This window comes from Mytilus galloprovincialis, chromosome 13 (assembly GCF_965363235.1).
Source record: "Mytilus galloprovincialis chromosome 13, xbMytGall1.hap1.1, whole genome shotgun sequence".
Taxonomy (NCBI): Eukaryota; Metazoa; Mollusca; class Bivalvia; order Mytilida; family Mytilidae; genus Mytilus; species Mytilus galloprovincialis.
Window position 1 is genome coordinate 41261179 of NC_134850.1, and position 14996 is coordinate 41276174.

At 30.9% G+C, this 14996-nt stretch overlaps 2 protein-coding genes across 2 annotated transcripts in view; one reads left to right on the forward strand and one right to left on the reverse strand.

The window, feature by feature from the left end:
• Nucleotides 1-14996, reverse strand: part of LOC143056305 (uncharacterized) — a 313066-nt gene that overhangs the window by 66213 nt on the left and 231857 nt on the right. Inside the window, exons 111-132 of the mRNA XM_076229390.1 lie at nucleotides 14633-14675; nucleotides 12437-12600; nucleotides 11980-12141; nucleotides 11551-11763; nucleotides 11124-11166; nucleotides 10677-10843; nucleotides 10103-10276; nucleotides 9221-9436; nucleotides 8924-8966; nucleotides 8101-8264; nucleotides 7704-7859; nucleotides 7177-7386; nucleotides 6683-6725; nucleotides 6238-6401; nucleotides 5548-5721; nucleotides 4139-4348; nucleotides 3692-3734; nucleotides 3179-3342; nucleotides 2657-2824; nucleotides 2146-2355; nucleotides 1746-1788; nucleotides 1141-1313 (exon numbers count right to left, since the gene is read on the reverse strand). Of these exons, the coding sequence (XP_076085505.1) occupies nucleotides 1141-1313; nucleotides 1746-1788; nucleotides 2146-2355; nucleotides 2657-2824; nucleotides 3179-3342; nucleotides 3692-3734; nucleotides 4139-4348; nucleotides 5548-5721; nucleotides 6238-6401; nucleotides 6683-6725; nucleotides 7177-7386; nucleotides 7704-7859; nucleotides 8101-8264; nucleotides 8924-8966; nucleotides 9221-9436; nucleotides 10103-10276; nucleotides 10677-10843; nucleotides 11124-11166; nucleotides 11551-11763; nucleotides 11980-12141; nucleotides 12437-12600; nucleotides 14633-14675 (3147 nt within the window). The remainder of the gene's footprint in view (nucleotides 1-1140; nucleotides 1314-1745; nucleotides 1789-2145; nucleotides 2356-2656; nucleotides 2825-3178; nucleotides 3343-3691; nucleotides 3735-4138; nucleotides 4349-5547; nucleotides 5722-6237; nucleotides 6402-6682; nucleotides 6726-7176; nucleotides 7387-7703; nucleotides 7860-8100; nucleotides 8265-8923; nucleotides 8967-9220; nucleotides 9437-10102; nucleotides 10277-10676; nucleotides 10844-11123; nucleotides 11167-11550; nucleotides 11764-11979; nucleotides 12142-12436; nucleotides 12601-14632; nucleotides 14676-14996) is intronic.
• On the forward strand, nucleotides 13023-14774 carry LOC143056310 (uncharacterized). Its single transcript, XM_076229395.1, has 2 exons — nucleotides 13023-13305; nucleotides 13623-14774. Exons 1-2 carry the CDS (start codon nucleotides 13125-13127, stop codon nucleotides 14045-14047), a joined length of 606 nt encoding a protein of 201 aa, XP_076085510.1. The 5' UTR covers nucleotides 13023-13124; the 3' UTR covers nucleotides 14048-14774.

A 14996-nucleotide genomic window follows, 5' to 3' on the forward strand; every position in this document is an offset into this window, starting at 1 on the left:
GATTTAGCGCGCGACCAGATTTTTAAGGGTTACAATTTTAGCGACTTTTCTGTGTGCATTGTTTTTTACTCTTAAAATAGTCTAAGTTCTCTTCTTTTTTCTTTTGGTATACTAATGATGAGCTTGTAGGCCTTGATTTCTTTTATTTGCATGATTCTTGTACTATTAAATTATAAAATTGACAAAATAACTGAAGAATAGAGAAAAATGGCATAAAAAATAAAGGATTCAAAGTAGAGACCCCCCCTTTTCCCCATCCAAAGACCTTCTTATCTATGATCCTTGACTCAAAAGACCTAAAACTACATGTCCTAAAGTTAGAAGGATGAAGACAGATTTTGATTTAGTCTTACTTATGGTCTTGTCAGTATCACAATGAGAAAATGGATAAAATTTGAGTTATCTTTCTTTGTATTCAGAGGTTCTCTTACCGGCGGAGGCTTATACAGTAACACAGTAGAAGTGAATACAAAATGACGTCGATTTTAAATCAACAGACACACAACGTCTGGTTTCAAAAATTAAACGGATTTCAAGATAAACGATGTTTTCTTGAGAGTTCATTACAGTTCTCATCTTTCTATTAATTATGATTTTGTTGTGGAACTACGGCAAATGTTGCAAATTGTGCTTGTATGATAAATTGATTAAAATTGAAAGGCTGTTTGACCAAATTTGTGTATACAAATTAATTTTGAGGACTAATACGAACCATTAGGTAATCTGATTACATACAACCACTAATTATGACACCTGTTGTGACTGTTGATTAGCGTAGGGTCGTTAACTTGTCTTAATATGTCCCCAGGTAAAATTATAGATCTTTTTTAATTGATCAGAAAAACTTCAAAATCGGTAAACAATAATTTTTTCGGGTATATTTGGTGAAAATCGGGATTTTGACTAGTTTTACGATCCCGATATCGGGATTCGGGTTGAGGGATAAAAATCGGGATGATACCGCGAAAATCGGGATAGTTGGCAGGTCTGCTGAAGAAAAAAAACAGCAATAAAAGTACTCTTCCTTTGCTTTTTTGTGTTTTTGCTGTGTACATCTGTGTCTTGGATGGATAACCGCAAATCTTTTATTCTATATTAGACAAAAGATAATTAGAATAGCTAAAAACGGTGCATACATACCTGAGGTTTTGAATCCTTGGTCATAGCTACATACTCTTTTGGGTAACTTGGTGTTCTCTAAAATTGTAAAGGTGTTCTCCAGTGTACAGATAATACCTGATGTCTCATAGCAAAAATAGGCAACCACATTTAACAGATAATAACGCTCTGTGTAAAGATCTTCTATGTTATATCTGAAATACAAGTGTAAAGCATGTTACAGAAAAACTAAAAGAGCTCCAACAACTAAATTCACCTTTGAGAAATTTTAAGTAAGTAACATGCATTAATTTGTCATGCAAAACCTTTCTCTGAACTTGAAAAAGCAAAATTTTGGCACCTTGTGCAGTTCAATAAGAAGGTATTCAATTTAATTCAATTAATTTCTTTTTTTCACCTTACTAAATTTGCTTTTATCTTTCAGATTAACATTATTCAATGATATATTGCATATCGTGCACAAGGAATTTCTGACTGGATTTTTATAGTAAGTTCTATATAAAAAAGAAGATGTGGTATGATTGCCAATGAAACAACTCTCCACAAGAGACTATGTACTTTTGTAAATAATTTGACCATTTATAAGCTATTTTTTCAAAATTTCATTTGAAATATTACACACTTACTTGAGACGGACAATTCCTTGTAAATTGTAGTAATGATCCTCTCCTACAAAAAGAAAAATAAGTTAAACCCGACACTGTCAACAGATTTTCAAAATATTCTATGGGATCATAGATCACCCCTAGTTTTTGGTGGGGTTCGTGTTGCTTATTCTTTAGTTTTCTATGTTGTGGCATGTGAACTATCGTTTGTCTGTTTGTCTTTTCCATTTTTAGCCATAGTGTTGTCAGTTTATTTTCGATTTATGAGTTTGACTGTTCCTCTGGTATCTTTCGTTACTCTTTTACATTGGTAAAAAAGACAATTTCATTATTTATATATATTTCTAATTACAGGTATCTAATATTTCAAAGGTAACTCACAATATTAATATGCAACTTACAATATTCATATATAACTTACCAAATTCGAAATCACTGAGTGTTCTGTTGTATCTTGCTCTCTCTATACTGATACTAAGTCTGTTTGAACAGGGATCCAGTAGAAGGGAGAATTCAATTGACCTCTCAATCAAATCATTCTCTATACAGGCTTCGACACCTGTACACATGGTTGTTATATGGGCATTAACTTTGTCTGATAAAGTTGGCAATGTTAGGTTAGCAGCACAATCTGAAAGAAACAAAGAATTCATAAAAGACCTGATTTTTTTTTTAAATGTGAGACACTTCAACAAAGAATTTTGCGACATTCGAGTAATTGATGTCATATAACAACAAAATTGGCTGATTAACTCATTCAAAATGGTTGGGTCCAATCAAATATTTGAGGCCACTTTTTAAATTGTAATATCTTTTTGCAAAAATTTGAGAAATGTATCTAGGTTCTATTGAAAAATTTTCTGCAAAAGGAAATCTCAAATTCTAAGGTTTCAACAGACAGCTATGGTATAAGATGAGCATTTGTTTTATACCTTGTGTCCATGATTCATTGTTATACAGGGCACCAGTTCTGTTACACATTTCATCCTGCATGAATGGAGCCAGGTTGGTATCTTCCATAAACTGTAGTATTAAGTTTGGTGTCAAGGGATCAGTAGGCCCGTGGTTTCTGTTTATCAAATAGGTGTACAGTGAAAAACCTGAAAAATTCAAAGTATTATTATTAATGCATTATCATACAAATCTTTGTATTCGTAGTGATATTTATATAAACAGAAGTTAAATTTAGTTTTAAGCAGGGCAATTTAAAGGGAATAGCCATACATTGTCTAACCATAGATTATAAAATGTATTTGTTCTTGGTACAAGATTGGAAAGAAATTTCTCCCTGTCTCTAAGATTCTAAAAATGTTTGATCATTCTAGATATATCTAATACTTCAAAAAAAACTGAAGTAAAATAATCAAAATACAGAATATTTCATGTAACAAATATTTTTTAATTATTAATCAATATTTATTCAATGTTGTTGATATACATAATTAAATACTAACCAGAAATATGGAAGTCTGAGCTCCAATCACATTGCTTCTTAGATAGAAGGGCCTTGTCCATTAGTATGTTGGCTGCTTCAACGGGTCCAGCGGATTCATAGGATAATGTCAGATTCATAGATACCAAGAACTGTCTGGACTCATATAGATTCTCTATGACAAAGCTGTAAGAAAAAAGATATTTTTAATTGTTTTCCATGTCCCTTTGTTGGTATTGATGTTTGGGCCAGATCTTTGAAAGTCTTTTAAATTTACAATGAAATGTTCCAGACTCTTAATAAAAGTCTGATAAAACTAATAATACTTATCTTTTTTTTTTACATTTAATAATATTTATCTTATGAGAACATTTCAGTGTTCATGTTGAAAAACACTTTAAACACTAATGACTATATTCCGTCTGTTTTTTTTTTTTATTGTTGAGGAAGCCAGAGTATAAGAAAGTACAATTAGTTGCATCAATGAAATATCACATTGTATGTACCCTTTGATATAAATATGTTTAATACTTACTCCATTGTCAACAAACCAAACAGGTCCATACTTTGTAAAACTCCTATAAATTGATAAAAATATTGTTAATTGACACAGGAATATAGTAGTAAATATTGTAAAAATCAAATAAACAGATTTTTAAATAAATGAGATGAAATTACAAATAAATTACACAAAAACGTGAAGTAATGAAACGTGAAGAAATGAGAAAGAATCCTGTAAATTCAGAAATAATTGTGTGAATTTATGATTGCGAATTTTGTAGAATGGACTCAAATGCGAGATTTATTATCCAATTTTTTAAGAAAATCTGCAGGCAGTTATATTATAAGATATAAGAATGCATGTTCTTTTTATTGCAATACTCATTCAGTCCAATTATACACATTGATTTCTGAATTTACAGTAAGACCATGATATAAAATTATTCCATATTATTGAAATCTAAATTAAACTAGAACTCACCCCACTGATAGTCATGGAAGGGAACTTTAAACTCCAGTTTTTCAATCCTGACAGACAGTTCAAAGTTACAGGAGTCAATTTCAAGCTCTGTTTCCATTGGTGTACCCAGCAGGCCAACTTCATGACAACACCTGACAAAGCTACAAGTGGGAGGAATGTAACACTTCAGTGTACTGGATGGTAAGTTCTCCAAGTTAGAGGCTGAGCATTCTGTAATGAAGATTGTTTATATGTCATTCAATTTTATATATTTAACTTCATGACAACACCTGACAAAGCTACAAGTGGGAGGTATGTAACACTTCAGTGTACTGGATGGTAAGTTCTCCAAGTTAGAAGCTGAGCATTCTGTAATGAAGATTGTTTATATGTCATTCAATTTTATATATTTAACTTCATGACAACACCTGACAAAGCTACAAGTGGGAGGTATGTAACACTTCATCATATCTGATGGTAAGTTCTCCAAGTTAGAAGCTGAGCATTCTGTAATGAAGATTGTTTATATGTCATTCAATTTTATATATTTAACTTCACGACAACACCTGACAAAGCTACAAGTGGGAGGTATGTAACACTTCAGTGTACTGGATGGTAAGTTCTCCAAGTTAGAAGCTGAGCATTCTGTAATATAGATTGTTTATATGTCATTCAATTTTATATATTTAACTTCATGACAACACCTGACAAAGCTACAAGTGGGAGGTATGTAACACTTCAGTGTACTGGATGGTAAGTTCTCCAAGTTAGAAGCTGAACATTCTGTAATGAAGATTGTTTATATGTCATTCAATTTTATATATTTAACTTCATGACAACACCTGACAAAGCTACAAGTGGGAGGTATGTAACACTTCATCATATCTGATGGTAAGTTCTTCAAGTTAGAAGCTGAGCATTCTGTAATGAAGATTGTTTATATGTCATTCAATTTTATATATTTAACTTCATGACAACACCTGACAAAGCTACAAGTGGGAGGTATGTAACACTTCATCATATCTGATGGTAAGTTCTCCAAGTTAGAAGCTGAGCATTCTGTAATGAAGATTGTTTATATGTCATTCAATTTTATATATTTAACTTCATGACAACACCTGACAAAGCTACAAGTGGGAGGTATGTAACACTTCAGTGTACTGGATGGTAAGTTCTCCAAGTTAGAAGCTGAGCATTCTGTAATGTAGAAAGTATATCATAGAATTTTTAGATATCAAACCATTATCATTTAAGCTAGTCTACTTTGTCAAGCAGAGTTGGTCTTCCATCAGACCAGGAATTTTTTTTTGTGGTCAATGTTTTTTGAGTGAAATATTTACATATTTAAGGTCATTTGTTTTACAAAAAAAACATATAAAACCATGATATTTTTTTAACTAAAAACACAACTTTGTATGTAAGAAACCTACCATCCTTCCATCCATTGATAGCTCCTGTGTATGGTGAATTGTATCCCTGGCAGGGCATATCTGCCTGGTAAGGTCCAACAAATAGAGCCTCTGTCAGTCTGGCTATGTCTACAGGGAACAGCTGGGCATCAGATGTAATGTTCATCTCATTTCTCCACCCAGACTCAGAGAAATCTGTAAAAAATATTCATTTCAGTGTAAAGTTTGAATCAGAATATTTTGGGTTAAATTTTTATCATGTTTCAACATCTGATTTATATTTTTTCTTTTTTATCTTTGACCAGAATAAAACTAATAAAAACTAAAATAGAATGATTGGATTAAATATCATGTCATAAAGCTGCATGACTACTTCTGAAGAAATATTTTTGTATTCAAATATGAACACAAATTTTGAAACTGTTTTCACTATAAATTATAATGTGCCAGAAAATCATGCTTCCATTTACAAATTAAGACAGTGGTTTATTACAGCCAATTTATTATGTTGTGCATGCTTAAAAAACAAGGCTAACTTTTTTAAATTCAAGGCAATTTAGAGTTTTACATTGTATAAACACCTGATATTGTTGATGACAGTATGTTGATCTTTAATATTTTTTAGTCATTAATTTGCTTTCTCATTGGCCTAGGCCTCATAAAGAACAATTAGATAGATCCAAGAAGTCAGGGTATAAGTTATCATCTTACTTGGATCTCTAAAGCCGGTTTTCCATTGACACGGCTTTTTATGCAAAACAGAACTATGGAACACCATTGTTTGTAATTCACATGGAGCTGATGACTCGTAGCAAATACTGATGTTCATGTCGACAAGGTACTGGTAGTCATTGGTCAAATCGTATATCACATAACTGAAATACACATTAAAATACACTTATCTCATCATGAAATATTCATTTTTTAATATCTTTACAAGAAAATTAAATAATGGTGAAAACTTAACAAATAAATAAAAACAAAATAGTTATTAAATATTATACTCCAAAAAAGATCTGAATTCAAAAAATTGCTTCTTTCATTAGTTCCATTTTTTACATTTTATAATAAACTTACAAAAATCTTTTTATTTTTAACAAAGGTTAGTCAATTTTTTGTATACATTTTTTTAAATTTTATTCTTTATGATACTCACTCTACTCTTACAACATTTTCCATGTAAAACTGCTGTAAACTTCCTGTAATAAATCAAAACATTATATAGATTATCTTCAGTGTTAACTTAAGATAAATTAATGTTAACATTCCAGTATTTTAACATCTTACAAGTGTGGACACAGATCAGTGTGGATTCTTACAAGTGTGGACACAGATCAGTGTGGATAATGTGTTTTTGATGTTTGACAGAGTTCTCTGTTCCCCCCTAGGGTTCTATGTTAATTTGTGTTACAATTGAATAATCTAATTTTTCTAAAATCATTTTCAGCCTATTCAAACCACTTTTAAAATGCACATGCATGACGATTTCTTAATTGTGAGTAAAGAAAACAATAATCTTTTTTACTAACATTAATAATATTAATTTCTTATGCAAAATTTATTTTTTCATAAATTACCAGATTCAGGTTCTACATTACATACAAATATTTTGGTTCTTTTATCTTAATATTAAAGCAAAAATTGACTTACCAAAACTGAAATCAAACAAACTTCTATTGTACTCCAGATAATCAATGGTCAGAGACAAACTTTGGTCACATGGGTTCAGTAGAAGGTGTACATCAATGTTACGGTTCAGTTCCTCTGTGTACACACAACACTTGACACCAGTACAACTACTTGAGACTTGGCAGGTTACATTGTCATGGAGCATTGGCTTGTCGACATTTAATGGACAACCTGCAATTATATTTTCGAAACAGTGTAAATTTTCTCCATCATTATTTAGAATTTGAAAACAAGTGTAAATATGTCTATTCAAAATAGACTTAACGTATTGTTGTTTTATCTGAATCAAAGCATTAGCATTTCTGTTCAATAATGTATGAAAGATTTATTTTGAGAAATCAAAATCTAAAATTTATCAATGCTAATGAGTTGGCAGGATCAACTGGTTTGAGAAAATAAAGTATAAACTACATGGAACATAAGAACAATCAAACATCAATTATTGAAAATTCAAAATTGCAGTTCTTCATCCTATTAAAGCTTATTACCTCCTGATTGCCATCCTGGTGATGCAATGGTACACTGTGGTTCCTTCATATACTTGGCTATTTTCAAATCACTCATGAGAAGAGAAGCAGCATATTCTGGTAGAGAGTTTGATGAACTTAATCCTTTATTAGTCTTCCAGTCTGCTACAGAAAATCCTGGAAATATAATTTTCATATGTATAAAAGAACAAAAGAAGAATTTAGTTATCAATTGCGAAGAGCATTTTCAGAGAGTAACATACAGGGTTTTATCAATTTAAAAGAGCTTTTATTATCAGACAACAGATATTTGACTGATGCACATCTCATGTAAGTGACATTCATTTTGTTAATAGAATTGGTTACTGTTGTCTGTACAATTTAATCCCTTCTGAATCTTTATCCTTTATATTATTACCTGGAATGGCAAACTGTCCAGTAGATGTACATGTAGGTTTGTCTATCTTGAGACTACTAGCTACTACTCTCTGTACAGCACAATCAGCATTGGCCTCTAAACATACACTCAGTGTTACTGTCAACAAGTAGGAACCATCAATTGGCAATTCCTCTATCTGGTAGCTGAAATGTAAACAAATCCATTAAGTATCAACACTCTAACATAAATGTGATTGGGTAGCCATGGTTTTCTTATTTTTCATATCTATTTTGTCAGACATGTGAAAATTTCAGAACAAGGTACCAATAATATTTGATAGATTACAGATGTATGAAGAACAGAAAACTTCCAATAATTATTTAAACTGTTTCTAATAAAAATGTGTTCTTTTAACACTACACAAGTATAGTCAAGAGCAAACATAACCCTTTCACTGTTATTCACATTGATGAATTTTGTTATAGAATGAGAATAGAAAGACTTCATTTTATGGTTTTATTATTTTTTGTGCATGATTTGCAAATACGGATTTGAAAATACGGATTTATTGTGTTATTAAAATTTGCTGCTACAAAATATTAGAAATTATTATAAATTAAGGAATGTATCTCCCTTATGCAAAGCTCTGATTCCTTTCACGGATTTGGCTATACTTTTTGGATCTTTTGGATTATAGCTCTTCATCTTTTATATATGCTTTGGATTGCAAATATTTTGGCTACGAGCATCACTGAAGAGACATGTATTGTCGAAATGCGCATCTGGTGCAAGAAAAATTGGTACCGTTAATTTTATTGCAAACTTAAATAAAATATTTTTTTATACTAAAATTAACACTTACTCCATTTTGAAGACACCATTTATGTAGAACTTATCTTGTGTACCTAAAATGTATCAAGATCATTGTTTATATATACAGGAGATATCATCTGTTTACATAACTGAAAAATCTACTCCAATTATAAAAGCAACAATTGCATAGTTGATTAAAAAAATGCTCTCTAAATATAGAGTTTTATAATAATAAACACTACAACGTCTGCATTCTTTATTTTAACAGAAACTTTTTGATAATTATTTTTTATAACTATCCATTAAATCTTCATAAACCAAAATACTTTTAAACAATTGAACTTACCAAACTTATAAGTCAAGAGATTCTGTTCATATTCCAGATCTTCAATGGCGACAGTCAATTTGTATTTACAAGCATCAACAGATATTTTGTATAAGAATGACCTTCCAATGACAGAGGCATCTACACAACACTGGAACCCTGTACAATCTGGTAACGTATAACAGGTTGTCTCTGTTGGTTTGATATATTCCAGTGTAAGGGACTGAGTTGTACAACCTATCAACAAAATAAAACAGAATTTGTAATCCATAGTCTAGCTGTATCCATAGTCTAGCTGTATCCCTAGTCTAGCTGTATCCATAGTCTAGCTGTATCCCTAGTCTAGCTGTATACATATTCTTTTTCAGAATCTAATGGATTACTGTGGATTCCTTATTTTTCGTTGGATATTAATTTTCCTTGATTTAGTGGGTACAGATGAACCACAAAATTTAAATGTTCAACAAATTTTCCATAGACTTGTATGCAGACATTAGCAAAACCACAAAATTAAATATCCACAAAAGTGTAAGTTTTCCTCAATCAACGAAAATTAGTACCAATGAAAATAAGTGAATCAACAGAATTGGTAATTTTCTTGAACACACAACAAATGTAAAAATAATGTTACCCAATGCCATGTATAGGATGTTTTTAATCTAATAAAAAAATTTTGATGTACACTTACGAAAACATTACTTAAAATCTATTTTTCTGAAATGTTAAATTAAATTATCTCCCTTTTTCTGATTTCTATATTTAGATTTAATTTTTACTGCAATACTTTAATCATCTTTGCAATATTAAGGAAAGCATAGAAATGTACTTTCAATTCAAAAATATATTGCATATCTAAATATCGAATACTCGCCTTAATATTTGATGAAATTATATTGCCCTTACCTTTCATCCATCCGTCATAGGTCGTACCAAAGGGTGAAGTCAGTCTGTTACATGACTGCTCCAGTAGATATTGTGACACACTGGCTGTATTCAAAACCTGCTGTACAAAATAGCTAGGTAGTGTGGTCACTCCTACTAAATGGTAAGTCTGTCGCATAGCTTCCAAGGAGAACCCTAAAAAATAACATAGGTATTTACCACATACAGACAATTTTGTACTGCATTACAGAATAAGATTTCATTTTCTTACTCCCTGGACCCTTGTTCTCTACTGATATTAAAGGGCCCTGAATGATTGGTTTTTAAAGTCACTTTTAGTAATATTTGCCATTTCAGAGCGGTTAGCTTTTATTAATGAAAAAAGCTACAGTGCTTGGACAGGACAACAACCCTTCTGCAGGAAATCTGACAATATTGTAGTATATTAAGTAATCTTGCTTTCAGATAAATAATACTGATGTTTTTGCACCGTGTTGCTGTTGTTAAATATTAAAAACAAGACTGATAACTTGCTAGATAACCCGTGTGCAAATGCATTAAGAACACCGTGAAGAAATTGTTCTAATCAACATACCTGTAACTACAAAATCACTGGAGAAGTCACAAGTTTTCATGTGCAGTAAAGTGTTGACAAAAATGTTTACAGGCCCAACTTCACATGCTCCCGACGACTCGAAACATACACTCAAGTTCATGCTCACTAAGTACAGGTTCTCACTTGGTAAGTTATTGATGGTGAAGCTGAAAATGTTAAAAAGTAAATTACACATCTGAACATTTAGATATTCCTCAATTGAACAACACTTGTTCCAATGATTTATATATGGAAATTTCCAATTTATTGGAAATCTTGCTCATCTTTCAAAAGATCAAGAAAATATTTAAGACTTACGAATGTGAGGTATAGGAAACATTCCAAATCATAAATCAGAACAAGAAAAAATCAGCTTTTCAGTATTATATCAGCAATCTATTTGATCTTTCATCAGGTATCTTATAAAATACATAGTGATCAACTTACTCTATTCTGACAACTCCTCTATACCAAACTTGCCACAAATCTCCTAAAAATAAACAGGTCAAGCATATCAAAACCATATCATAACAACACACTTTGGTACACATTTTATACACTATACTCATAAAATAAGGGGCTGCACACTAATCTTTATGTTTCAGTAGAAGTATTGTTACATGATATATATTATTTCCTTCCCTTGTGTTATATAGTATTAGTTCTCAATACTAACAGTACACATTATTAACTATATGCAAGATAAACTAACTGCATGTATCTTTACTTTGTAAATTTAATTTTTAAAGACTTTACTTCATGCAACTTCAAAATTAAAAATTTTGAGACATTCCAAATCATGTGAAATTGATGAAGTAATAACAGCCATTTTGGATTTCTTCCAGTTTTAAGGCATTATGCCCAATATTCTTACCATATTGTTTTTCCAAAAGTCCGACATTGAAGTTCATTTTCTCTATCTGTACCATCATACGAGCATGACAGGGGTCAATATCTACAGCAGCATGGAAACTCCTGCCGAGTCTTGGTGAGAACACACTACAGTCTACAGCAGTACAGTGGGGCTGAAGAGTACAATTAGCTGCAGGAGAAATGTCGGGTAACTCTACCATCCCCAATTCACATTCTAAAAATAACACTGGATTTTAACATTTTTTTATAACCTTATATGACCATATTTGATTAAAGATGAACCTTAAGTGACAATACATACAACAAAGTTGTTATACAAAAGTAAAACAAGTAGTGTGAAATGGGAGCTCAAACCTGATGATTTATTTTGTTCAGGGGAGCTAATTCTGATATATGCCATATTCCTATGAAAACATGTGTATGCACTTACCATTGTTCCAGCCATTACTACTGACATTAACTACAGTATAAGCAGTAGGTTCATAGAACTTGACAATGTCAAGAACTTCTTCAAGGTCGTCTAGTGCATCACCTGTCAGGGGTGTGGCATCTGTATATCCAGTAGTGGTAAGCCAGCTGGTATAACTAAATCCTGAAAAAATAAGAATAAAACCATTAGTTCGATTTATAACATCTGGAAGGCAATGTAAAACGTTTAAACTGTATTGAAGAAAGTTTCAAAATTTCTTTGTTTATAACTCACAATACAATTTGTCACTTAGCAGGACTGTTTGATGATTTTTTTTATTTATCTGCACACATCTAAGGTATTCAGCAATTTTAATACTGCAATAGCTTGGATTCAAATTTAAAAAAAATGGTAATGTCACTCTGCTTGTGCCTTTCTTTCCCATTAAACATCCAATTAAATAGAAGTGATTATTTACCTGACTGAGCAAAATTTGTCTGTGTATCACATGTATGTTTAGGTAACAATGTATTTTGGAAAATTTGAGACACAAACTGGCAATCTTGACCATTGCTCCAACAGATGCTGACCGTCATGTTGACCGTATACATTCCACTGTATATCAGATCATCAACAGAGAAGCTATAAATAGTAATAAATTATAACCTAAACACCTAAAACTAATGGCAGAAATATACATAAATCAAAACATTTTAGTTTGACAAAATTAATCTATATCAGCATCTCAAAATGTTGAAATTTGTCTCATGATAAACAGTATAAAAGTATAGGTAGCTTTGAAGGTGGATTGATATTAAATGATTATTTTCTGTGAAAGGTGATCAAAAATAGACAAAAAAAAATGGTTAAGTTAATCAAAAATAATAATACAGAGATGTGTAAAAGCATGTTTACATGTAACCAAAGCCTTCAGTTCAAACCACTTGAAGCCTCAATTATATAATGTATTGTATCAAATTTCTCCAATTATAGTTGTTACAAATATATGTTAAGTGTTTTAAGCTATTTTCAAACTAATTACTGGTGAACAAATTTATAGTATCTTAAACAGCAGGCTGTAAACTTATATAGATAAAGGTTTTAAGTGCTTTATTTGTATATTTCAAATGTTTTTCTTCACTTAATTTATAAACTAAGCTTGAACAATGGTGTATTTCAGTAAAAGGTTACTACTTGTATTTGCTTTGATGGACTTTATTTCATTATCAAATTCTATTCAAAATGACAGTGATGTTGAAAGCAGAATGGATTTCCTGCAAAGCTCTATGGATAGAATGGAGCATAGGATTTTAACTCTAACAAAAACTGTAAACAGACTATCCAAAAGTAAGTTTAGATTATTGATTGATATGATTTATGCTTGAGATAAGGTATTCAAAGTTAAATTGAACAGTAGCCTAGAAATGCTGAGATCTTTATCCTATAAAACAATTCACACATCAAGTATTTATTTTTAGACACTTTTCAAAATATTCAAATGTGAAATGAAGGTTAATTCTCTATTCCTTGAAGTGAGCAGTCTGTATAAGCAGACATATTAGAATAAACATTTTTACCCAAATCATGTCTTAATGGTTCACTTCTTTCAATAGTTATTATATTCTTTGTTTCAATAAATTATGATTTTATTTTATTGTTTTCAGGAAAGAAAGATGAACATGTAATGTTCTATGCGACTTTGTCATCTGATACTGTACTGAACATAAATTCAATTGTGAAATTCAATGAAATTCAGTTTGATGAAGGAGCAGACTTCAACTCAGGAGATGGTGTGTTTGTTTCACCTGTATCAGGTGTTTTCATGTTTTCTTGGACAACACTTACATATAGCGGGAAAAGTATAGACACAGAACTCAGAGTTGAAAATGTAGTAAAAGCTAAACAAATTATCTCCCTTGGGTCATCAGCTGGAAGTATTCAAAGTACCCAGTTTGTAATTTGCAAGGTAAATGAAAAGGATCATGTTTGGATACAAACAGGAGCTGGTTTTACCACTGAAAACTTCTTTGATCATCTTTTTAAAGGTTCCAAAAGTTCTTTTATGGGAATATTGCTTCATGTGGTTTGAAAGTGGTGTGAATTAACATTTTATCATGACCTTATAGACACTTGTGTTTGGATGACTGCATTTTAGAATAAATATTTAGCATTGTATTTTTTTTTTTGTGCATATTTCAAAACAGTAACATCATGTGTGAAAGATATTTTATATATGAGCTAAAATAAAATACTTTGGAAAAAAGAATATATGTCCATAGGACACCATTCTTGTTAGTTTGTGGGAAAACTTTGCATGCCTATGGGCTGTTCCAGTAGTCTTTGAATGCACTGAAGATATACGTTTCTCTATATACTTTTTCCTGGTACAGTCCTAACAGTTAATTTTCTGCATGCCTTCAAACTTACTACTTAAAATTAGTGAAACAGTTTACTGTAAATTCAGAAATTATTGCATGCATTTTTATTGTGATTTTGTCATTTTAGACTACAATGCAGTTTTAATTTTTGCAATATTGAGAAAAAAAAATTCATATATAAAATTTCAAAATGCGATTTTAAATTATTGCAATTCATATAACCCTGTCACATTTTTTTGCAATAATAAAAACATTGCAATAATTCTGAATTTACAGTACTTGAATCCAATAATTACCTGACTTTGTATATACCACCAAGGTCTAATTCATAACTTCTCTCTGAAAGAGAACAAAGAATAATTCATACATTTTTCATATCTCAAATTTGTCTACAAGAGATTTTTTTTTCTTTTCAATAAATATTGAGACAGTGTACAATGACTTGTTTCTTTCTTTTTCAGATTAAAAGTGTACATGCAAAGGTATTGATAAAATTTTGATTTCGCCAAAATAATAACCACCAAAATATTTCGTATACCTTATTGAATAAAAATCACAAGATTTTACACCCGCAAAAATAACCCTCTATACGGTTTTTACATAAATCATTTGTAATGTAATATATGTTCCCTATTGGAATTTTTAGAATTAGGATAAATG

Excerpts from the sequence above, each read along its gene's own strand:
- LOC143056310 (XM_076229395.1), top strand. The coding sequence starts at position 13,125 with ATGGTGTATTTCAGTAAAAGGTTACTACTTGTATTTGCTTTGATGGAC. Across the intron at positions 13,306-13,622 it reads TGTAAACAGACTATCCAAAA|GAAAGAAAGATGAACATGTA; the intron begins GTAAGTTTAGAT and ends TATTGTTTTCAG.